At 47.4% G+C, this 25,112-nt stretch overlaps 6 protein-coding genes and 1 non-coding gene across 7 annotated transcripts; 2 read left to right on the top strand and 5 right to left on the bottom strand.

Moving 5' to 3' along the window:
* Positions 1-548: 548 nt before the first annotated feature.
* On the top strand, positions 549-2,790 carry EYB26_004942 (uncharacterized protein; the record flags this gene model as incomplete). Its single annotated transcript, XM_054264232.1, has 8 exons — positions 549-593; positions 648-935; positions 994-1,027; positions 1,084-1,243; positions 1,300-1,879; positions 1,938-2,098; positions 2,154-2,287; positions 2,342-2,790. 8 exons carry the CDS (start codon positions 549-551, stop codon positions 2,788-2,790), a joined length of 1,851 nt encoding a protein of 616 aa, XP_054120207.1.
* Positions 2,791-3,569: 779 nt separating this feature from the next.
* On the top strand, positions 3,570-6,095 carry EYB26_004941 (uncharacterized protein; the record flags this gene model as incomplete). The annotated part of the gene is made up of 1 exon (XM_054264231.1): positions 3,570-6,095. One exon carries the CDS (start codon positions 3,570-3,572, stop codon positions 6,093-6,095), a length of 2,526 nt encoding a protein of 841 aa, XP_054120206.1.
* Positions 6,096-6,717: 622 nt separating this feature from the next.
* EYB26_004940 lies at positions 6,718-6,820 on the bottom strand. Its single transcript has one exon. It is a non-coding gene; the product is annotated as a tRNA-Trp (tRNA).
* Positions 6,821-7,619: 799 nt separating this feature from the next.
* On the bottom strand, positions 7,620-9,077 carry EYB26_004939 (uncharacterized protein; the record flags this gene model as incomplete). The annotated part of the gene is made up of 2 exons (XM_054264230.1): positions 7,620-8,393; positions 8,460-9,077. 2 exons carry the CDS (start codon positions 9,075-9,077, stop codon positions 7,620-7,622), a joined length of 1,392 nt encoding a protein of 463 aa, XP_054120205.1.
* A 5,861-nt stretch (positions 9,078-14,938) lies between these two features.
* On the bottom strand, positions 14,939-16,637 carry EYB26_004938 (uncharacterized protein; the record flags this gene model as incomplete). The annotated part of the gene is made up of 2 exons (XM_054264229.1): positions 14,939-14,960; positions 15,007-16,637. The coding sequence occupies 2 exons, from the start codon at positions 16,635-16,637 to the stop codon at positions 14,939-14,941; spliced, it is 1,653 nt and encodes a 550-aa protein (XP_054120204.1).
* A 3,005-nt stretch (positions 16,638-19,642) lies between these two features.
* Positions 19,643-22,368, bottom strand: EYB26_004937 (uncharacterized protein; the record flags this gene model as incomplete). The annotated part of the gene is made up of 4 exons (XM_054264228.1): positions 19,643-20,649; positions 20,703-21,915; positions 21,977-22,141; positions 22,198-22,368. The coding sequence occupies 4 exons, from the start codon at positions 22,366-22,368 to the stop codon at positions 19,643-19,645; spliced, it is 2,556 nt and encodes an 851-aa protein (XP_054120203.1).
* Positions 22,369-22,983: 615 nt separating this feature from the next.
* Positions 22,984-24,285, bottom strand: EYB26_004936 (uncharacterized protein; the record flags this gene model as incomplete). The annotated part of the gene is made up of 4 exons (XM_054264227.1): positions 22,984-23,141; positions 23,193-24,095; positions 24,162-24,216; positions 24,271-24,285. 4 exons carry the CDS (start codon positions 24,283-24,285, stop codon positions 22,984-22,986), a joined length of 1,131 nt encoding a protein of 376 aa, XP_054120202.1.
* Between the last annotated feature and the right edge of the window lie 827 nt (positions 24,286-25,112).

Genomic DNA, 25,112 nt, shown 5'->3' with positions numbered 1-25,112 from the left:
CAAATTACTGAAGTCTGCTTTGTGTTCCACGCATAGTAGGATATGTGGGAAATGTCCCTAGAGGCATCAAAGTCGCACTGAAGAATTGATGTCGATTACCCAATCGGGGAAGCTAACCCTAAAGCAATCCGCGGCCGATATGGCCATCTCACGATGATATGATTTGGGGAGGACAAGCGATGCACTATCCGATTGATACCGGTAGTATCTACCTGGATGAGTTGCGTGCGCATTCTGATTGGCGGAAGGCGACATCAGGCATGTGAGCTTATCTGGGTTTCCCGATAAGATAAGAGTCAAGCTTTTGTGGATCATTCATTCCTTTGCAACTGCGGAGTACTTCATCTCTTCTTGCTTCATTTATTTTTCTTGTCATTTTTGCGTCTTGTTCCCGTTGCTCTTCGATATATGTAGTTTTCTCTGCATGATTTGATTGCGTGGTACACTCAGTAGTGGAACCTTATCTCACCTGGGACCCCTGTCAACCGATAAGAGAAGGGCGGCCGTGAACGCAGCGGCATAGGATCACGTTGATTGACTACTCCAAAATGGCATTTAGCCATGGCGTCGCGGCATCGGACTCTGAGAAACAGGTGAAATTTTACAATGGTTGAATGCGACAGTAACTGAGCTAATCATTGGGATAGCTTCTGATGCCACCGAGTTCAGCACACGAGCCGAACCTACTACGGTCAAACCGTGTAACCCTGATTGTCAAGATCGCCATCACAACCACAGCTGCAATTTTATACTTGGCTATCTTCTTTCCTGCGCTAAGACCTTGTATCCCTCCCAGCTCGTGGAGGTCCACGTCCCCCGCGGTCACATTTAGTGATGACGGCGGCGCGAACTTCGGTGCCGTAGCGAGTGAAAGCTCGATATGCAGTACAGCTGGAATTGATATGTTGAAAAAGGGAGGAAATGCTGCGGATGCTGTAAGTGACCAATTCAGTGGATAGTAGATTCGAAGTTCATCAACTAACTTGGTCAAAGATGGTTGCAACAGTTTTCTGTGTTGGGGTAATCGGTAAAGGCCCTCCTCGTCCTACTGCCGTCAATTATATTAGGCTAATGAATACCTAGGCATGTATCATAGTGGAATTGGAGGCGGTGGGTTTGCGCTTATCAGGTCGCCTGATGGTACCTATGAACATGTCGATTTTCGGGAAACTGCGCCGGCAGCAGCATTTCAAGATATGTTTAATGGTAATAAACAGGCCTCCGTTGTCGGTGGACTAGCTAGGTAAGTTCCAATAATTCTCTCCTCAACTTAGACTGCATACTAATATAAGTATATAGTGGCGTTCCCGGCGAGATTCGTGGCTTGGAATACATACACAAAAAGTACGGCACCTTAGAATGGTCGACACTCCTTCAACCTGCTATTAGAGTTGCTCGAGACGGGTTTTCCATAACGGCAGACTTGGCTCGCGCCATCAATGCAAGTCTGGTCAACCACCCTGATTTTCTAAGAACCGACCCGTCATGGTCTCTAGACTTTGCGCCAAATGGCACTTTATTGGGACTTGGAGACACGATCTATCGAAAACGCTATGCCAACACCCTTGAGAAAATTGCAGCTGAAGGACCAGATGCATTTTATAGTGGCTCTATTGCTGAAACAACGATCCAAGCAACACAGGAAGCCAACGGAACAATGACGTTGGAGGATCTCCAACGCTATGAGGTCATGATTCGCGATACTAAAGAAATAGACTATCGGGGATATAAGATTACCAGCACATCGGCTCCGTCTAGTGGAACTGTTGGGTTGAGCATATTGAAAATCTTGGAAGGTTACAGTGATTTCTTTCACCCAGAGACTACACACCTGAGCACCCATAGACTTGATGAAGCCATGAGGTTTGCGTATGGCCAGGTACGTTGCATGCTAGTATTTTTGAGGCTCTATCTTTGCTAATGTCTCGAATTTATAGAGAACAACTTTCGGTGATCCATCATTCTTACCAGGCTTGCATCAACGTGAGGAAGACATGTTGAATGACACCGTTGTCTCCGCAATTCGTAGCCGGATTTCTGATTTCCATACCCAAAATATTTCATCCTATAATCCGGATGGCCTTGAGAGTCTGGACACGTACGTATAAGTCGCTGAATCAGGAGTTTTTGATTATCATGGCTAACTGATACAGACCGGGAACCTCGCATGTCTCGACTGCAGATCACTCTGGGCTTGCATTGTCTTTGACGACCACAATCAATCTCTTTTTTGGTAATTTGATCATGGTTCCAGAGACGGGCATTATCATGAATAATGAAATGAACGGTCAGTTCCAGTGTTTTTTCCTTGTACATTACTTATACCAACGCTTCTCTCTAGACTTCTCCATACCTGGTGCTTCAAACGAGTTTGGCTACGCTCCTTCACCTTCAAACTATGTCCAGCCAGGAAAGCGGCCACTATCTTCTATAACCCCGATGATCGTGGAGAACGCAGACGGCTCACTCTATTTCGTCACCGGCGCTGCTGGCGGCAGTCGTATTATTACAGCAACAGTTCAAAGCGTCATCAACCTGATTGACAGAGGAATGACTCCATTACAGGCACTTTCACAGCCCCGCCTGCACGATCAGTTAATCCCAAATGTGGCCGCTATGGAGCCCGATTTTGACCAGGAAACCATTCAATTTATGCGAGATCGAGGCCATAATGTCACCGAGTTGATTGTGGGTGCAAGTTCCGCACAATGTATTCGGCTGTTATCGAATGGTACCTTTGAAGCTGCTGGTGAACCAAGGCAGAAAAACTCCGGAGGCTTTGCTATATAGATTAGTATTGGGGCGATTTAGATGTGTACATATTACTACATAATGCAAATGGTGACAATACCCTACATATCCTTAACCGGTCAAAACCATGTGTAAATTAGGAAAAACAAAATAATAAATGAAGATCATATGCTTGAGGTATCCGTCAGGCACCAATGATTGGCAGGCGGTGAAGCCATACATAAAGTGCGCGCCTATTCCTCGCCTATGACTTGCTCCGTTCCAAATCCCTGCTTTGCCATCTCTTTCCTTGTGAGAGCTGCTAAATTTCTATTCTGCATCATTAGAGATCGTTATCCCTACCCAAACGCTCCATACAAAGCAACCCATCCGCACCCTTGCCGCATGAGACGACAAACAATAACATTAGTTATCCGAGACCGGCTCCAGTTCTTTTACACCCCCGCCCTTGAATAGACCATGACAGTCTAGCTGCCCACGTCACATCACGTTGCGCCAGAACCCACATCAACACTGAAGCAGACGGCGTTGGGCTTTCTACAACCGTTCCGGTGCAGGCTTCAGGCCACATCATGATCTCTAACTGGACGACTGCGCAAGAGTTGGTAGACCGGGCCCCGCTTCGCTGTGTTGTCCAGTCTCAATCAATGACACTGGTGACTCTTTGAGGTGTTACTCACGCAGTTATAGCTACCCTATCACAACAGTGAGTGCCCCGCGCGCTTCCCTGTCCAAACATGTTGTCTGCCGTTCCGCTGATTTGTTAGACGAGGTAGAAGCGATTCGCTTGAAACTCTCCGTTCACTAGTCTCCGAACCATGTCGTCGAAGCTGCGAAACATACTTAATGACCGCGATCTGGACAAAGGAAAGACCATGGCCAAGTCTCCGAAAAGTAAAGACCGAGAGAGAGATGTGGAGAAGGATAAAGAGAAACGTCGGTACTCCCGTCCGTCCCATGGAAAACGAACGGGCACGTCAACTAGGGATCGCGACTCCACCATGACTTCATCCACATCCAGCTCTCACACTCGCACACGCAGATCGTCCATGCCAGAGATCGACAGCAATACAGATTCTGCTGCCACCTCGTTTCTCGACTCCAGAGCAAGTCTTCCCTATCCTGCCTTGAATAAAGCACACAGCAAGGTGGCGTTATGGGGTAAACCCGATCCTCCACGACAGGCAGAGATTCCTACCCCAGACCCTACTGATGTCGACCACCATGAAAATCGCACGACTTCTTCACGCAATGGACACCGTCATGGAACTCCACCAAGTCCACCTCTCACCGCCGATCAACGATCCTCGAGAGTGGGAAGCACGGCTGGCAGCAAACACAAGGATAAAGAGAGGGATACGAAGGCGAAAAGCCGCAAAGAGCCAACACAATCAACGTCTAGTTTGGGTCGGGATAATGAAGATGGCTCGCGAGTGAGCACAAGGTCTCCCCGATCAAGCACCCCGATCAAGGTTCGACTTCGAGATTCGCCTACACCTCATCGTACATCTGGCCACAGGACAACCAAATCGACATCGCAGGGTTCTGATTTACCCAAGCGCGCTGCGAGTCATAGCTCTAGGGTTTCGCATTCGATCGTTCATAGCACCGACAATATTTCTCAGTATACGACTGACTCTGATGCGACATCCATTGCCCCAAATCAATCCCAAGCTCCGTTACGATCTCAAGTTCGCTCACCACAGAACCGCCCAAGGAAACATTCGCCTGCGATTGAGGTGTTTATCGAAGAGGATGAATCAGTTGTCAATGGAGACCACAATCAGACTTCACCTTCACTTCCTCCGCCTCCTCCACCACCCCCACAAATGCCTGTCGCACCACCCAGGGTAGACTATCTGCTACAAAATGGCGGTTTGCGGTATCCAGTACCTAAAAACCTTCTCGGAGCTGGACAGATTCCGAATACACCGGAGCAGCTTCAGCAGCAAAGTACCATTGTTCAAGCCTTTGAGCCTTATCATCGCTTATTAGACGACTATAACCAAGTTCTGTCAAAGAGCGGATCTCTTGCGGTAGCTACGGGTTATCGATCTGTAGCTCGACGTCTACTGGATCGTTTGGAGGCAGTTTTTGCTAGAGACATATCGTCTGAGACCTGTCAATGCGTGATGTGTGATGGCCAGGAGTCGAATGAGATGACCACGGGTGTCAGCTGGGGAGAGGTTTTGGAGCTGGTCTCTGGCAGGCGCGAGCTACCCATTTGGCCTCCGTTCCATATGCCTACACCGACGCAAGATCAGATTGCTCCGGGGGAAGAGCATATCCCCATGCAAAAGTTGGATATCGATGTCCCAGAGGAGTATCGTGATCACTACGTGCGTCAGTCTCGAAAAACCAAACAGGCAGTCGACAAATGGCTCCTTGGACAAACGGATACGAATGCGCCTGAGGAAGTAGATGACGAGACGCTTGCCTTTGCAATGATGACATATCTGGACGCGGAACAAAGAGACATCTTTTGTACACTCATAGGCATCAAATCATCGACCCCCGTACCCAGAAGCGCTACTCCCGCTCCACGCCCTCGTCCAGAACGTCTGATTGCTTCTTCATTGGCTATACAACGCTTGTATCGTCTGGCTGCTCCTGCTCGAGATTCTGAGACTGCACTTTACATCTTAAAGAATCCACTAATCCACAATGTTCTTGCCACCCTTGCAGCAATAAGTGATGATGAGTGGGAAATTCTCATCTCTGGTCGCTTTGATGGCTTTTTGCGAAGTGGTGCGGAGGATGCCTTTAATCCATCACGATCCGTCAGCCGCGCGGGGACTCCTTTCATCACACCCTCCTCACGTGGACCTACGCCGTTCCAGATGGACCCAACCTATCGGCCAATGAGCCAGCCGTACGGTTCGACTATTTCTGCGTCATATGGTGCACCGATTGGGCTAGATGAAGACACCGAGATCGCAGTGCTAGCGGAGATCGAGAAAGATATCTTTCAGAGCATGGAAGCACTCGAGGATGCATTCGAGGCATTACACTGCAAGGCCGAAGCTGTACGACGTGCACTTCGCGAACGAGGAGCCGGGTTATCGGTTGCGAACCAAGCTCGTCGAGGTTCCGCCACGAATCTCGATGCTCGACTGGGCACTCCAGCATCCATGGCGGGAAGCCTTTGGGAGAGCGGTCTGGATGAGGACGACGGAATAGACGACGATATGTCGCTTGCCCCAGACGACTCTGCGAGCAACATCAGCTCGAATCGCCGACGCCGACCAAAGCGAAGGAGTGAGCGACGTACACCTGCACCTGTCGAGGAAGAGGACGAGGAGGAAGACGAGGAATACAACGCAAGGCGGATGCGACGTAGATAGTTCAACTGTGTTTTTTTTTTTTTTTTTGTTTATGATTCGGTGCCAGTCCATCATAATGATGGAGATGACGAGCGATATGATATGCATTCAATGATTGATGATACCACACGTCGCCAGAACGTATCTAGGCTGTTATGCTTTGTTCTGTTTATGTTTTGCATTTTGGAGGGGAAAATTGGTGCATAAGAATTGAATACATTCAGAATAACTAGCAGCGACTCTGTCGGGAACATAGATAGCATAGCAACGAATAAAAATTCTGAGTCTTACGCAAGGTCTCATCATTCCTGGTCCATTCCACTATTCATCTCTCATCGATTCTACTAAAGAACGGACTCGACACAGAGAACGGCCGACGCCCGCCAATTGTGTGAACGGGCGCTTCGCAGTGAAAATGGGCCACGGTGTATATACGCCTCACCGAAGCTGAAAACTTGAAGTTTCTCGCTGCAAACAGCAAAGTTCCAGTCCCAAAGGTCCACGCAGCCTTCCGGGACCAGACACCAATAAGACTTATATTGTCATGAAATATCCCTCTTATCTCTTCTTTGTTCTACTAGGAAACGAAGAGACAAAAAAAATAAAAAATAAAAAATAGAAAAAAAAAGAAAAAAAAGAGATGTGAGGGATGCCGGACTTGAACCGACGACCTTCTGGATGTCCCATGTTCCTCCGGTGAAGGAGGAAATCTGGAATCAGATGCGCTACCACTGTGCCAATCCCCCCCACATGGGAGCAGCTGTTGCCACTGCGCCATTGCTGGCTGGTGAAGGAACCTCCAATATACTAGCTGATACGGCAAATTTGGTTTAATTCGAAATAAGCCAATTGAAACTATTCTATTCATAGCCATTGACAACTTTTGGTCATTTCTGCAATGTAGGATATATCCCAGCTAAGGTATGAATGATGCCCTAATCAGGCTCTTTGAAAAATCGATGCTTTTGCCAAGCATTGAGGTTAGCAGCTTAGGACCTTCCATATTTCAGAAATTAACCTGCCATTCAAATATATATATCTATGGTGATACCACATGCATGAGGGTAACACTGTTCATTCTTCCATCCATGGATATATATTTTGTTTTGGATCGAATTCAATGTTACCAGACATGTACATATGTAGCTCACAGAATTCAACTTTACCACAAAACAAGCCCTGTGCAAAAGAGGCATTTTCAATGCAACACGAATCGAACTTAGTCTAAAACCAGGACCAAGGAGGAGGTTCTGGCCTCCGAAGTCATCCCAACATAGGAACGACGAATCAAAGCCTAGCATCAATAGGATGACAATGGGGTTCTCTACATACGACAGGAATCCAATCAAGAATGACAAGTAGTATGGTCGCACAGATTGCTACAAGTGATCGAGTGCCAGTCTATCAAAGCAAATCTTGAAAGTGATTGTTCAAATGATTCGAGCATAAAATTTCATATGTCAGGCTATAGTCTACCCTCGAAGAAGCCTCATTAAATACATGTAATTAAATAGATATAAGAAAAGTTCCAAAACGAAGGTATAATCACCAGTTCTTATTATTATTATTACCATCCTCCCCAGGACCAGAATTCCGAGCACTCCGAGGATGATAAGGAGCAGGCTCACTCGTAACTTCAATCGTCGTCTTTTGATAGACCTTGCCCAACTCCGCAAGCTCAACATCCTTCTGAACGATGTTCTCAGTGGAGGTATTATTGTTGTCGTTATCTTGAGAGTCAGTCGAGTATATCGTTTCATGCTCAGGAGCAACTCGGCCTCGGCGGAATTTACCACCCTGGACCGAATCATCAACATGACTGGTAATGGTCGTAGTCATTGTGGCCAGTCCCTTGCTATTGGACATTAAACGACTCATTTTTCGCTTCGATTGGCTTTGGCTACCCATATTGTCGTAATTACCGCGGTGGGCACTCACTTCAGAGTAAATGATCAAATTGCGACGAGTAAGCGTATACAACAACACATCCACGAATCCAGAGCTTGTCATCATGGCTCCGGCAACGCAAAAGTATGTTGTGCTAGGTGTCTTTCCTTGTGCCGTCATCATTCGTCCGGCGGCGAGGGGAAGCGACAAGACGACGTATGCGACTGGGTAGATAACCATGTAGCTGACGACGCGGCGAAGACGTTTAAGACTTTCCATTTGACTTCCGGCGAGAATCGAAGAGGCAGCCATCTGTCGGCGCAGCTGAAAGAACATGATGGCGTAGAGAACGACGGTGCCGAATTCGGCCATAAAAATCCAGATGTAATGAGTGTAAAGGCGGTAGTCTTCGTAGGCGGAATCGATCCAGCACTGACGAATTTGATTGTTAGTTCAAACCTCATTGTAGTCAAGGAACAATAAAGAAAGAAAGCTTACCCATACTCCCGAAGGAGTAAAAACACCCAATCCATACGAAGCGACTGGAATAATGACCAAGATGGCCAAGAACACCCACATTCCCACAACGCCGGCAGCGAACCACCTATGAGGCACCAATTTCCCCGAAGTAACAAGCAAAAACGTATGAGCAGCGATAACCAAGACGAATAGACCACTTCCGGGGTCACCGGCCTGTACCAACAGTCCCTGTAAGACGCAGGCCGTTGAGCCGCTCTTGATAGCATCCTCCGAGACAAAATGAAGACACAAAACGAAAGATAACGACTGCACGAAATCAGCCAGAATCAGGTTGTAAATGAGGACGATGTACTGATTGCTGGTAAGGCTTCGTTTGTAGTATTTCTGCCAGAAGATGAAGCGGTATGTGATGAAGCTGAGTAGCCCGAACGTTGCCAACAAAGAGAATAGTGCCAGTATCGAGACGGCAATAAGGCCGGAACGAGCGGCTGGAGATAGAGGGTCGACATCTAAGGACTTTCGCGTGATAAGAGAGGATCTTTGTAGAAGTTGCGCATCGTCTATCGGATGGGTATCCTGGCTGTTATTGTTGGCGTCCCATACCGCCGCCATCAGCTCCCTGGTGATGAGGCCCATCGCAGCTACCGGATGATTGGAGTGTTCTGAATGATTGAACGCTTTTTATCAGTATACATTGAGGTCACACTCAAAAGACATCAAATGCAAATGTCCCTTCGATATGCAGGCTAATGATAGCGACAAGCCTCTGACGTGGGACTGGGGCACAAGAACCAGACGCCGAAATATAGTGTTCGGTAAAACGAGCCCGAAGACCTTTACTTTATACATGCACCACACCACTCTTATCAAAAATTTCATGCATTTGAATTTGCTGGTCAAGAATAGCGCAACTTTGTCCGGGGAAGGCTTTAGCCACAGAAAGGGGGGGGGGGGGTAAGACTATAAACTGGCTAGGCACTACAGAAGTTAACTACATGAACAAAAAGATATCGACAAGTATAAACCGTGTAAAGAGAGTCTAAATTTAATAGTCAATGCTACAAAGTTCGAATTTTGCCAGCCCAATAGGCAGATCAGCAGCAGGGTCTTCCAAAAAGCCGATCATTCCATGGAACGCCGATTTTCTTCGTGTCATGTAATTGCCTCTTGAAGCCTTAGTTAAATTCCGTTAAACTGGACACCGACCTGTTTTTGAGGTTAGATAGTTATAGACGCAAAGTGTAAGAGCCACTTTTGCTTTGCCTCAGAGTTGGTTGCCATCACACTATCTACAACTAACTACGGCATGCTTCGTACAGCAATCTATGCCGTGTTCGTGCGCACCTTATAAAGTGGGCAAATGCACGTGCGAGGGGCCTATCTCGAGACAATATACTATTGACTTTGTTTCTCGCAAACTTTGAACTTGCCATAACGCCATTATAGCATTCGTTTATTATTCTCCTCGTAGATCACTGCATGATCGATCGGATAACCGGCTAATGTACTCTGTATAGCATCGGTTTGCTATTGAACTACGGACAAATGGAAAGAACATGGAACGGATGTTGTCAAGCCATACTACGTAGTAAGCAAGTGGCTTCGTGTTTAGTTAACTATTATGTGTGGTATTAATAATCCGTTTAATCCCGCATGGCAGCCCTGAAAAAGCCGCAGTCCGACATGGTCTATCAAGGCAAAAGAAGCAAAAATCCGGGGTCAAATGGCCGAGATGGCTGGCTGGCGCATTAATTAGGAAAATTTAGTGTGCAGATGAGTGGCGTTGCTCTAACGGCTTTGAGCAAGCGAAGTCTAACAGGGCCCATATTTTGTCCAGGAGAGAGAGGGGACACGGGAGAAAATACGCACTACGACAGTATATTGACTAGTATACCGACTAGTATACGTAGATAATACTCTGTACGAAGCGGAGTTTTGTAGTGGGGATAGTTCAGGGGCCCCGTTTTGATATACTATATCAATATATCAATGGCCTATCTCGTTGTTAGAGAGTCATTAATAAAGTTCTCGTGCTCTCTAGCGAACCTTAAAAGGAACCAATTCTCTTTTGTTTAGGGATTTCGGGAGACGATCAATGGAGAGCCAGTAACAGGTTTCATGATCACCCCTGCTAGACAGTGTTGGTTTGTCCAGGGGTGGTCTAGTTGTACAAAGATTGGTTCAAGCTGTCAGTTTGACACGGCCTGGAACGCTCAGACTGACATCTTGAGCCAAAAAAGGACATTTCTCCCGGTGGCCAAAGCATTCAGGTCCCCCAATTGAGCTGCGCTGGTCTAGTGCTGTACGTACGTACATTGACACAAGTGCGTACGGAATCATGAAAATCCTTCTCGAACGAGGCTTTCGGTCTGTTCACTAGGTTCAGTTGATCATGTTGATGCGATGATTGATGACAGAGTTTTCTGAAAGCCAGCGGCTAAACTGTTATTGGCCAGTGTATCTCGTACATGGTTCAGCTCTCAGACTAACTAGTTACAGTGGTTAGTTAGTTACCAACACTTTATTTCCGTGCCCAAGGTTTAACTACTCTTTGGATTTTCGAGATTGTGCTAAAGCGTTCGATCAGAGGGATGCCGATTGTGCCCCTCGGCAGATTGTTGTGCCAATCTTTGCCGGCCATTTCAACTATTTTAACATGCCGATTCCAATTTCCAACACTCTGGGAATGTGTATTTTAGCTAGTGGCAATCCCCAATTCATGTCATTGATTCACTATTTGGGAAATTACTGCATAGCTGTGGTCCAAGCACCGCATGTTGACTCCTTGATCATTAGTTGGTGGCAATAGAAGAGCTAACGCTATGAGACTGTCTCAATTCTGCAATTCCTGCCATTGATTAGTGACCAAAAGAAGTTTGATATGGAAGATATCTTGACCGAGAAAATCTGTAACCGTAGTACAATAATGGACCAGAAAAGTTAACTAACTCATGCCATGATGTACATGGTTTAATCATTATACAGCTTCCTCTCTCAAACCGGTAGCCCTTTTACCTCCTCACGAAACTGCTTCAAACTGGGTTAGGGTTCCCAGCATCTGATGGTTTGTCATTTGTTGTCCGCTCAAGTCATGCCTTGCTTAGCCGTCTAGCATCCGATTCAGGTCGACCTGTTGTATAGGAGTGCTTGGTCTTATGGGCGGCTTATCCAAGTCGTTGGCTGTGCACAGGAGTCCCCAAAGTTCCTTTTGACAACCACGTAATAATTGATCTGATCGTTGATTTAGTTATTAAAGTCGGAAGTTTTAGTCACCACTGCCCCAGATGACTGTCTTTGGCACTTTGGCTTGAATGTTTCCATATTTAGCCATATGACACAAAGCCCTAATCCGCCAATTTTTCCCCGCCATCGCAAAATGGACCGACTTGACGAGCTTTGCCAACCCAACATCGTTGGGACGCATCGATGATGTTTCTTTTTCGTATAATCATCGGTAATCATGAATTAATAGAGGATAAACAAACTTTAGGCTAACGATAAAAGTAATTATACATTATAGATATAGGCTGACCCTGTCTTCAGGAGGCTTGCTCCTGCCGAAACATCTACCACCATATTCAGCTAAAATATGGTGATCAAATTCCCCTATTACCATCACGAGCGGAGAGAATCTAGCGAACGACAGAGTCATTTCCATGTCCATGCTCGACGGCCACCAAAATGCCGTGATCTATAACCATACCGTTAAGTAAGATCAATACCGATACCGAAACGTCAAAACAGTCGCTCGTAAAACATCATTGCTGCGATGCATTTATTCTGTGAATGCCTGCTTCTCAGCCTTTCTGCGAAGCATTCGCCTATAGAGGAAAAGTGTACACAGTCCCAGAACAACGACGAAGACGATACAAAATACGAGGATGACGCCGGGGTTTCTGCTTGCCCAATTGTGTCTTTTCAGGAGCTCATGGGTATGTTGGTGATTGTAGACTTTGCTGATGACGGCCATCGCAAAGCGTTTTGAAAGTGCCCAACGTCTTCTTGAGGATCCATAGTCAGCTAAGATATCCGAGAAAGCGACAGTCGGGAGTTCGTACTGAATATTTTGACCGAGGAGAAGGTAAAGGAGCATCCACTTCTGAAGTGAAACGAGCTGAACAATCGACCAATACTCTCTGAGCATGGTAAGATACTTAGCAGAAATCCTAGACTGTGCTCGGATAGTTACAGCAGGATTCAACATACCGAATTCGCACTGAAGGGAACGAAACCCGAAGTAGGAAGTGAATCCTTCCGTACATGCAGTACGTAGATATGTAGTTGGCACTGTTTCTAGGCGATAAATAAGCGATGGAAGAATGAACTGACTGCTGGTACAGGTTATTTTGACGCTGAATATATTGCCAGAATAAAAAGAGGAGGGCGAAGAAGAAGAAGAGAATTTGGGGTTGTGTTAATGACGTCCTTCTGTTGTCGAAAGGAAGGAGTCAAATAGGCAGGAACAGCTTCTTTTACACTTCGTACCAAGAGTTCTTTTCAACATTAAATCCTTTTGAAGCTCTCATACCTAGGTAAAGCTATGGTACTATTGCTGCTGTATCCGACGTCTTCCGGTCAAGCTCCCAATGGGAATGTAATATATTCAGTGCTTGCAATAGCATAAAGACAGACACAACGTGTCATTGCAATATTAGACGATTCACCGATACAAACAGAACCATGCCAGATTACTCGCATCTTGAAACATTCTGTCCTCCTGTATCAAGCTGATTGATGCTGTAGGCGGATCTTTCCCCCGGTATGCGACGTCACGACCATGTATATAAGCTCAACTCTAATTTTAACTCGGTAGAGTAAGACTACAAAAAGATTTCAGGTGGCAGCATGGCAACCGGAACTTCTTGTTCGATAAGGCAAACATCCAGTCTCAAATGAGTTGACCTTGTTAAATGGGATGGCGGGTGTTCAATGTTGACGGATCGAACGGCACCTGGGGTATCAAGAGATGGACATCTAAACTACCTGTGTACCTGGTATTACCTACATATGTAGATCCATAATCAAGCTTTTTTTTTGTTGGGATTTTGAATTCTGAAAACTAGAAACCCAGAAAAACTTACACAAATGTTCTACAATAGATAGAGCCAAGTAGGCAGTAGTAAGTAGAAGGAATATGTATTTATACATTCATAATGACCCAAATATGCAACGCTTGCTGTAATCAAATGGGGTAATCAACAGAACAAAAAAATATATAATGAGAGGTCATCACGTCAGCCGTAAGCATGAGTGTATATACAAGTCATAAAATCATCGCCATCGACCAGCGGATGGTTTCGATGAAGATGTGGACCAAACGGTATAGAACTTTCTAATTTCTTTAGGATCGTAAGACGCGACGTCGTGGAACTCGGCAGACTCGAAATGGTCGTTGGCAGGGCCGCAGGCGGATGTTGAAGGACCTGTTGAGGCGCGGCTGGGGTCTGTCCATTGGCCGTCTCGTGTGCCGAGTTCGGGGATCTTGAGGTCCATGATGCATGCAGCGAAGGATTGGCGACGGTTGCTTCCGGCGCTCATTCCGGTTGTTGGTCTTGATGGTGCGGACGTCGGGGGTGCGGCAAGGTCTGGAGTGGTTGTACCGTCGTCTCTGGTGGTAGACGTTGTGTTGCTATTGTTCCACATGCTCAACAACTTCCGATCGAATGCTGCGGGTTGGCTGAGATGCTTTCGCTTGCGCGTAGCCTTGATGGGTAGAGGTGATAATAGGCCAGACTCTGCGCGGTCCTGGAGTTGACCTGATCCGATGCTACCATCAGAAGCCATATTCAAAGCTTTGATGGCAACATCCGTACTCAGCCTCGTCTTGGAAGTGTTGGTATCGATGTCAAAGATACGAGCTTCGCCAGATGCACCAAATGCCCACACTCGAACTCCGCCATTCGATGTTTGAACGGAGAATTCGACGACCCTATCCATACGGCCAATCTCCTTGCCGTAAATCTTCAATGGCCAGAGCATAGCCGTTGGCCGGTAGCTCACTCGCAACAAAAATTCCCAGTCGCCATTCTGGTTCTGCGCCAGACTGCCGCGACGTTTCGAGTTGCGCTCATTGTCAAGGAACCAATCGCGCGCCAAATCACTATCTCCCATGACGTTGTCACCCTGGAGTTGTCGCTCTCGTCGAAGGACATTGTATACATCGACAGGCACTGTGTAGAGGACAATACGATCCTGATATGCAGCTACGATACGTAAACCCCTGCTCAGATCGGATCCTACCGCGAAGATAGTTGGAATTCGGTCTTCTGTCGAGTCCAATCCGTGATCTGAGGGAGGAATACAGATCATGGCACGCGTCAAATTTGTCGGTCCGCCGATCGGGGCATCAGATCCAATGCAAAGATAACCAGTAACGGGCTCTATGAACAAAATATGCAAGCCATCATTAACCGGCATAGCCCGATAATGGTGACAATGCGTCGCCTTGACCAAACTCAAACGACCATTCTTTCGTGGAGTCCAATGCGTGAACGAATTTACCCGAGAAGAGAGATGGAACTGGCAGACGACATCTTCACCGTTAGCTGTACGATGACACTGACACCCCGAAGCACCGGGACCGGCTAATGAAGAAATTAATCGCAACTTGGATGCCTCATCAATTTCGACACGGCTAGGCAGGAAGTGCAGAACCTCTGCCGGCTGAGAAAGTGGAAACATCTTTCTAGAGTCCTCCTGTGTCTTTTCATCGACCCAGTGCAATTCAATACCAGAGCCGCATCCAAAAGCCACACATCGACGACCAGGGCAGATTGATACACTGCGAGGTGGATCCTCCACAGAGCAAATATCGTGAAAGTATTTCCTCGGTGCTCTGGTCAGACGATTCATAGTGCGACGTGTGGAAACGGTGCGAGGGGCCATAGGTGGCCGTCCACTTGGAGGGGTAGCCGGCTCAATAACTGCACTAGAAGCAATGGCATCTCTGAATTCGTCCATCTTTCTAGCGTGGTCTGCAGGAAGTTCTTCCCTGGCCGAGGAACGTTTGCGTAGGAAGGGCGATGTTCTCTCAGCAGAAGAATGAATTGGGACTCCCTTGATGTCGCAGATCATGCCAATTCGGCCTCGCAGCAATGCAGCAATCACAAATTTGGGCGTACTGGTATCGATAGTAGCTGACAAGACTTCATAAGGACATCCGATGCTTGATACGGGTAAGATGTCGAGATCGTCATCACTTAGGATCAGGTCTGATGGTGTGGCATCTGATATACGAGGAGGTAGCGAATCGCCCCGCTTCCGGTTGCCAAGGTAGTACACATAAATCATACATCCTGTGGCAACCAAGACATAATGGCCGCATGTGCTAACACTGAATTTGATGGAATGAGAAAAGGCGGGGTCTCGCAGCGCGGCTGTAAGTCTCGGTGCAGACCCATTGAAAATATCCCGTGATAAACCCGGAGACTCCTTTGGCAATGATTCGCGCGACAACTGTCCGAAATCCACGACGCCGGTCGGCAAGAACCCGCTCTTCTCAACATTGAGCTTTCGACCAGATAGTACACACTCGGTAGAGAAGCGCTTGCTCAACCGCCAAACCACGCTCTCCTCCACACCGTCGACAGGTTGATAGGTTTGACAGTCCCGCCGCCATGCATCCCACCAGCCGGCCCTTTTCAACATGTTTTCGAGAAGCGTTTGATGCAGACTAGCGCGCATCCACTGCGAGCATGTTCGTCGAGCGTTATCGAAATCTCGAGGACTTAACATGGCATAGATCTGGAATAATAGCTCTGGAGGTGTCCTATTTGCTGCTGGTATCTGCTCCCAGCTATTGCCGGTCTGACTTAGACCTCTCCATTCTGCTTTGGAAGACGATGTCCCACTTGCTGAAAGATCAGGACTGGAGGCGTCTGGAGATGAAACATCGTTGTCTGATAACGTAGTATCTTCCGAAATGCAGGGCGACGATGAAAGATATTCCCTAAAGTGATGATCTTTCGATTGAAGAGGGGTTGTGGCTCGATGATCAGAAGAATTCAATGCGATAATATCCGCTGGACTTTCAGCACTGTGTGGCTCGATGTCAATTTCTGGGAAAGGTTCCGTTGCTGGATCCCAGTCATCTGACCAATGCAAGGGCTTCTGGGGTAGACTGCCGGATGTTGATTGACTGCTGGACCCTGACCACCAGGCAGGCGCCATGGGTGCAGTGTGAGAGCTGCCGGACATAATAAGATGTGCAGATGCGATGAAAACGTCCCAGCTTTGATGGGGCGTCCTCAGCAGTCGTAGATATATATATATATATATATATGATATATACTATTATTAGACGATAAGAAAGAAACAAACCCAATAAATGGGAACCCCTGGAACGGGATTAAGTTGGTGACAGAATCGCACGGAATAGGGTCTAGAAGAGACTTTGTAGGCCGAGACCAAGTGAGGCGTTCCGACTTGTAGAAAACAATTGAATTCAAAAACCGGAATCGCAAACGCATTGATGTGTACAAATGCAAATGAAGGGGACCACCCAAGCTTAACCCGGAGAAGATGGAAGAATCAAAAGCAAGACCCAGCGGTGAGCTGTCATTTGCATTTCCAAGTCAGTGGAAATTAATCTGATATTTGTTGTCCCTGACGAGAAATTTGAGTTGTCCCGATCTATGAACGGTCCATTCAGACTAACTTCCAAAATCAGCAGGTCACGCGCAACATGTAGGCGGTTGGCGGAACGATGGTGTTAGTGCTAGACTCGTTCGGTGGCGTCGAATGGAGTTTCGTAGGCTTGATGAAGAGTGTATGGAGTTCCGGAGTTTAAACGTAACTCAATAACATAACAATCAGAAAATCAAGGAGCGAGCATTGAGCATGCAGAATGTATTTAAACCTTCATACGTAACTTAGTATGCTGAGATATGCACAGCGGAGGATCACCTACTAGGAAACCACCGCTAGCCACGATATGGGACGCCCCTCGAGCGAAAAGTCTGACGATAGCCGGGCCATGAATCGGGCATATTCGAAAAAGAGTGAGCCATTTCGATTGGATCAGATTCATAGGAACCAAATGAGAGAGCAAGGTACTCTCTGAATGGCTGGGTCGCGATAAACTGATTCGCAGTTTTCGATGACGACCATGGTCCGGCCGACGTCGATATGGTTAGCCGACCAGACAGGTATGAGAAAAACTGGGGCAATGGGACGATTAATGGGTGGATCAATACCTCAATCAGCCAGGAGCTGGACGTAGCGACTAACGGCGAACGCTACTGGGGGAGCCAGAGGCAAAAGCGGAGCCGGGCCAGAAAACGATGGATCCATACCCAGCGCTAGACGAGTCGGGCAGTTGATGTGACGAAGCATGAAGGAAGCCATGAATTAATTAAAGACGGTGGCTTGGAGATGAGTTGTGGGATGGGGGTAGCCGATAGCTGGTGCTGGTAGGTAGCTGGGAGTTAGTTAGTTAGTTAGTCAACTAGTTAGTTAGTTAACTAACTTAACTAGTTAGTTGGTGGTTGTGATGACAGCAAGGGCTTCCGGGAAGGAGCGAAGGGCAGGCAGGGCAGGGGCAAGGAAGGAGGGGCGGCAGTCGCGCATCTAGAAGATTGCCTAATCAATCACGCTAGGGCCAGCGATCTCATCTCCCTTCGTCCTTCCTTCCCTGCCTCTTCCAGAGTAGTGCTGCTCTCTCTACACCGTCTCTTCTTTCTTCTCCGTATTTGCAAGTCTCTCTCTTTTGGACGTCTAGATTCCGCCATGCGAGGGTGGACTCAAACATCCGAGGAATGCGGCGAACGGGCTTGCTGCCAGACACAGACACCACCGAGTCTTTTCATCACCAATAGCACACACACGCACACACAGACATCGCCACTTTGCTGGCAACAGTCCTGTTCTATCGACGAAGTTATGGCCAACACCATCATAATAATTATTCGGGCTACTCCATGGGGCTCCGTACATCTCACGTCGGCGTGGGGTACAACCACAAACTCTGCACAAACAGGAAAGATCACCCAGCCTTAGGTACCCTGGAGAGGCTATTCGTAGTCTCGACTCTCCAACTCTTCACACCTACACAGTGCAGTAGTCGCACGCCCAGTGGATACTGCCGCACCGGATGTCTGGCGTACTCCGTATGGCGACTGCCAGCGCATGGACTTGGAGCTTGGACATAGTTACTCCGTACATCCATCGTAAGTATGCAGAGATGGGAAATGTATGTACGTATTTGCTGGCATCTCCCCACCCTTGGCTATCAGGCTGTAGTACATAATTGATTGTTTACTCCGGATTTCGCAGTGAAGATAGACAGACTTGAGAGGCTTGAGGATGGTTGCCACTCTTCCTGATCCCCCCAACCGTTCTCACATGGGCTGTTGTAGCATTGCACCGGTGCATCCATCAAACAGCTGAAACGTATCAATCAACCTTAGAAAACCTCAGAAAATTCTGACTCAACCCCCCCAAAAAGCAAGTAACTATTCTCGTAAATAAGCTACATTCCTGAAACGTCGGTCCATTCGAAGTCCTACCGTATACAAAGATAAAGTTCGCTCAGGAATGTTGTCGTTTCAGCTGCTACGGTACAAGCGTACTGTACTGTACTGCAAGGTATCCTCATTGTCTTTTTTTTTTCCCTTGCACCCGGTCCGTCACCCGATTACAGTTTCGAGGATGGGAAGGTATACCGCCACTTTCTTGCCAAAGCGTCAATTTTAAATACTCACTCAAATAGCAAAAAGAAGTCTATTGGAATGTGGCGGGATGGTACGCGCTGAATTAGGGTTATGACAGGCTTCAGACTCGTGGTAACTCTGCCATGTGCATGACAGATGTAGATACATTCCAAAGTGGAAAAAAAAAGAATTGCCGCTTATGTTGTGTAAGTCTTGTATGCACTTCATTACATTCTTCGGAGGAAAAGTTTCAATCAATTCATAATTACATTACTTTCAAGTAAACGATCATTCTAATCATCGCTGGGAAACGAAAGGCAGGGGTTCAGTGGTATCTTGGGTACATAGTCAAAACAGCTCAGGACAGAAGCAAGCAAAAAGAAAAAAAGAAAAAAAAAAAAAGCACAATAGCCACAGTCCATAAAGGAAGAGATATATGTATATCTATGGTGAGTAATTGAAAAAAAACGAAGAGGAAATTTAAACATGGAGAGAAAAACTCCATGTGTTATCTATCTATGTGTATATGACGGTAGTAGTAGGTATGTCATGTCATACCTCGTTACCCATATGATCCTCCTCAACCGCACTGGGTCTAATCACAATCGACCCATCACTGCGCGGCACCCAAGCCCCGTCAAGTGGTATCGAAAGATTCGGGTTGACATATTTCTTGAGCCTGAGACCAATCTCACGTCCACCGATGAGGATATGGAGAGCGTCGCGGTCCAGACCTGAAAGCGGCGATAGTAGAGATGGTGGACTGATTGAGTCATCCGAGTTGCTTCCATTGTTGCGGTCGGGTCGGTCTTGGTCAATGCTCCGGAGAGCAATGAATTTCATCAGAGGTTCGTAGGTGTATGCAAAGAAGTAGGTGAACCAGACGGTTGCGCCTAACAGAGGGACGAGTAGCAATGATCTTGCGATCAGTTTGCGGAGGGCGAGGACACCGATCATTGCAACCTGAAAAACGACCAGACCCAAAAGCACGCGACTGCAGATCATTGGCCACGCGCGTCCGGTCGAGTGCTGTTGATGGTCCATTGCGTAGAGGAGCTGATATTTATAGATAAAATGGCCCAGGAAAAAGTATATCAATCCACAGAAACACACGAGCCATGAGCTGGGAAAGACACTGTACACAACGCAGATGATGAAAATGAAGATCGTCTGAGGGATGGTGAATCCGTAGCTGAATTTGGGCGGCGTGGACAGTTCGGCGTATTCGCGTGGTGTTTTTGCATAAAGCACGTTGATAGGGTACATGATGACGCTTCCGAATTCTAACAATCGGAAGGGGAACAGGCCAAGACCTTGAAGAATGATAAGGTTGATGTAGAATTTAGACAGGTTTTCCAAAGACGTTGCCAGTACAGATGCCATAGTCGCAGCATCTTTGAATGCGTTCTGAAGATTTTGGAAGAAACCGTAGAAATTCGACGCGGAGCCGAGCACAGTGAATAGGAAGAAGAGGTTGAAAAAGGTAAAGAAGAAGTTTTTCGAGATGATGGATAGTTCCAGGTCGCCTCTAGAAGTCATCCCTTGAAGACTCGAGAGCCCTATAATAATTCTGTTAGCAATTGTAAATCTAAACGGAGAGATTGATGCTTACAGGCGTAGAGATAAGGCACCGCCACGGTCAACAACGAGATGGTAATTGTCGGCAATCCAGTCCGAACAAGAGAGTCAATAATCGGATGTCGCGCAAGCAAATCGGCAAGACCTGGAATAGCCTTGTGAAGCGTATCCAAATTCAGCAAGGATGCAATAGGGACTAATAGAACAGACCAGAATATGGTCAAGAAACTGATCACAACTGTAATGACCCAGGACCGGGAAATTCGACTCGAACGTGCGAGATATGTATTCTTCCATACCACGTCTGCAGGGGCCGGTGCGAGGCTTGGTACGAGCTGAGTAGGATGGGGGTCAATGATGGTCTGAACGACCAACTGACATGCAGAGATTGTTTCCATCGTGACAAAGGCAAGATCCGTGGCAGGGTAGTCTTTCTGACGAGCGGCTATGATCCTCTCATCGACGCGACGTAGTTTCTCTTCGTAGTAATCAATCGAATCGACATTCTTGTATCGCAGCTTGAATGGGCCATACCACAGTCGAGTAGTCGGCCGCTTCTTATCTTTCGTCCTCACCGGAACACGTCCATCTTCACTTCCAAGCAGCTGTGAATGCTCCGTAGCCTCGGAATGCACACTGGGTGAGCGATCGCGTGATCCTCGGACCAATGGCAACGTATCGTTGTATCTCCTCTTCTGCTTGTACCCAAGATGCTTCGTGTACGCTCGTTCCAACGGCCTCAGAATCTTCTTTCGCTCTTCCATCAACAAATCCAGCTCATGCCACTTACGACACAGTGTGACGGCTTCCACTTTCCCAATATGCAAGTCTTCAATAATCTCTTGAATCTTCTCCTCCGAGCGCAGTTCCGTTGGAATACCTGATAGTCGGAATGTGCGATCGGTTGTTGATGTTTGACTGCCAAGGTACTTTTGACGTATCCGGATAATCTTGTTGGTTTCTTGAATGAGAAGATATATGGCGATACCGGTAAACACGTAGGGAAATATCACGTATATCCACAGATAAGTCGGATCGGATTTGAACTTCTTATGTCCATTTCCGAGCAATATGTCCCTCGCGAACAGTGATTGTCCGCCGTCGTCGTCGTCATCATCGTCGTCGTGGTCCCAACCTGGAACGCCCCATTGACCGGCATATCGCAGATGTAACGGCATGATTATAAGTGTAGCGAAGGCGAAGGTGACCGAAAGAAACCTCACGGCAAATTTGAAGAACGAGAGCAACTGAGAAAGTCATCATATTAGCAAGACATTCAAGGCTATCATGATTTTCTTGTCGACATACAACGTAGGCATCCAAACCGGCAGATTCCAGCACTTCCTCATCTGTTATCCTATATACCACGGGAATCCAGCCAAAGAGACTATCCGGTAGTTCGGGTAGGAAGGAGGCCGCATTTCGTCTTTTCCTTCGCGCGGCGTACAGCTCTTTCCATTTTGGTCGAAGAAGCTATCACAACAACTAGTCAGATGACGCTATAGCTCGAAGGAGAAGAAGGAACATACACAAAAAGAGAAGAGAGCGCTCATCCCCAAAGTCACACTGAGGACGAGCTGCGTCGCTAGGTCTCGGGCGTTGGTCATATTTCCCCATTCTCCTGGATGGTCTCCGGGGTCGGAGGAACTTGCCATGGCCGCGAACTGCACCGGCGTTGGGATACTGGCGGTGGCCGACATTGTATCGAGGGGGTATGCTCCAAAATTGCGCAACAATATTAAACTGGCTCCCTATCGGTGAGGCATGTGTACGTGTTGTGTTTGCTGGGTCGCGCGTGATGACGACTGATCTCTTGCTGGCAACGACTGGGTTGTGATAGAGGAAGAATATCAGGCGCGGTGGCTATTAATACAAGTATAATTCAAAGACGAACAGTAAATATAACGGAACAAGCGAGAGACATGTCGCAGAGATGAGTATATAGGAGTGGTTGGGATTCAAAAACATTCAAAGACCGGTTACAACTTACCCCATTTTGGTTTTCGCTGCGCTATGACGAAGCCATGCCTGCCCTGCCACTAAGCCCAGTTTGCCCTAGTCTACTCTCCTTACTTTCTAAGCTTATTTTCTCCGCTGAACGAACCATCGACAACACCAAACACCAAACAAATAACTAGCGAAATGTATTCATTATCAGGTCTATCTTGTTAATGGTGGACCAAACCCCCGGCTTTTATAGCATCTACTCCCGAGATCAGGTGATATTCGCCAACAAACAAAAGCTTTTTCCGACTAATTCAAATCATATCTAGGTACAAGAAACCTCTTCTTCTGTTAAACGTTCGACCCATGGGTTAGTTACCATTGGCAGCAGCGCCTTTCTGACGCTTGTGAACGGCTTGCGCCAGGTTCTCGAGAACCAACTCGGTATCTTCCCAGTTGATACACGCGTCGGTGATACTGACGCCGTACTTCAAGCCGGACTTGCCCTCTGGAGGAACCTTTTGATTACCTACATCTGGGTTAGCTATGTTGACGCGCAGGGGAAGCGATGCAAACTCACCCTCATTGATGTTACTCTCAATCATGACTCCCATAATAGCAGTCTCGCCCGCAGCAATCTGCTCAGCGAGAACCGCGGCCACCTTGGGCTGGTTCTTGTGATTCTTCAAAGAGTTACCATGTGAGCAATCCACCATCAGACGTGGCGTCAATCCCTTCTTGATAAGGTTCTCCTTCGCCTCAGCAATACTCTGAGCATCATAGTTTGTTCCCTTGGTACCACCTCGAAGAATCACGAAGCAGTCGTCGTTACCATCTGTGCCCACAATAGCGACGACACCAGGTTTCGTCACAGACAAGAAGTGGTGAGGATGTCTGACGGCGCCAATGGCATCAATCGCGACGCCTAGCGTACCGTCGGTGCCGTTCTTGAATCCGACGGGGAAAGACAGTCCTGACGCGAGTTCTCGGTGGACTTGAGATTCAGTGGTACGAGCACCGACGGCTCCGAGCGACAAGCAGTCGGCGGTGTACTGTGGGGAGATCGTATCCAGCATCTCACTAGCGATAGGCATGCCCTTGTTAGTCAAATCGACGAAGAGTTGTCGGGACAGACGTAGTCCCTTATTGATTTTGAAACTGCCGTCGATATCCGGATCGTTGATCAATCCCTTCCAGCCGACGGTGGTGCGGGGCTTTTCGAGGTAAGAGCGCATGACGATGAGGAGAGTATCTTGGTATTTTTCTTTGAGTTTGAGCAGGCGATCGCAGTATTCCAGGGCCATGTCGGGGTCGTGGATCGAGCAAGGACCGATGATTACGAGCAAACGGTTCAGCGGGTCGGTGCCCTTGACGACGTCAGCGGCCTCTTTTCGGCCTTGAAGAACGGTCTTTCTGGATTTTTCGGTGAGAGCAATCTCATGTTGAAGGAGATTGGGAGGTGTGAGGGGGTTGTAACCACGGACTGTTCAATCAGCTTTTTATTCCCTTTTCTCTCTTATTGTGGCGGTAATTCGGAGGAAGTACGTACTTCGGTGGTCTTCCAAGCTATTGGCATTTCCCAGGTTGGGATTATCTATGAAGAACTATGATGGGGTAAGTTAGCTTGGTCGATTTGTAGTCAATAAGCGAGTCAGTACCGGAGCAGATTCCATTGTGCGTGTAGTTGAGGAGTTTGTGTATGAAGAAAAAGATGTGATGACTGACTCACCGGCATGATCTCAGAAAGAATAAATGCGGGGGGAGTTTCTTTTTTCCCAGCCCGAACAGCCAATCCTAATCCGCTGCCAGTAATGACGTAGACCTCGACTCTCGTCGCACTTCACTCTGCTTTTATTTTCTGAGGAAATACACAAGATGAAAATTCCAATATCTCCCAGTCGAATGTCGAATTGGACGACCGTTAATTCCTGTCACTGTACTGTGTCGCAGCCCGTTGAGATTGCTTGACTTGCACTCGGAGTCACTTCGGCGCCTTCACTCGGTCTTTTATATCTCGTGCAACAAAAAGGGATCGACTCGGACCTTGGAGTGCTTCTGGCCACGATGAACTACCCAGAAAGGAACATTGAACTCCCCGATCAATTAATGACTCACCTCACCGCTGCAGCATTGAGCACTCAAGACTTGTATATACTACACTCGGCAACTACATGATATGCATACCGGTACCACCCTGATCCAGGGTAGCATAAGCACTAGGTAGAGTAAGTGGAATGATTTCATTTCCCCTGTTGACGAGCCACGACATCCTGGCTACTTCTACCGGTGCGTTTTATTATACTCTGTAGTAAGATGCCATCAATTGATACTATACACAGCCTTGTTTCATTCATTGTTACTCTGGTATTCTTCCATGGTACGAGATGCCGGTATCGGGTTTTGCTTGGATTCGGTGGTAACTATCTAGATCGAAGCTGCTTGCTTCCTTTCTGACCGGCTATTTTTGGTATTTGCCTTGTCCAATCGCTACAAGAACAGC

The sequence above is a fragment of the Talaromyces marneffei genome, chromosome 3 (assembly GCF_009556855.1).
Source record: "Talaromyces marneffei chromosome 3, complete sequence".
Taxonomy (NCBI): domain Eukaryota; kingdom Fungi; phylum Ascomycota; class Eurotiomycetes; order Eurotiales; family Trichocomaceae; genus Talaromyces; species Talaromyces marneffei.
Note: the sequence above shows the minus strand (reverse complement) of the source record. Positions and strands in the feature narration are given on the sequence as shown.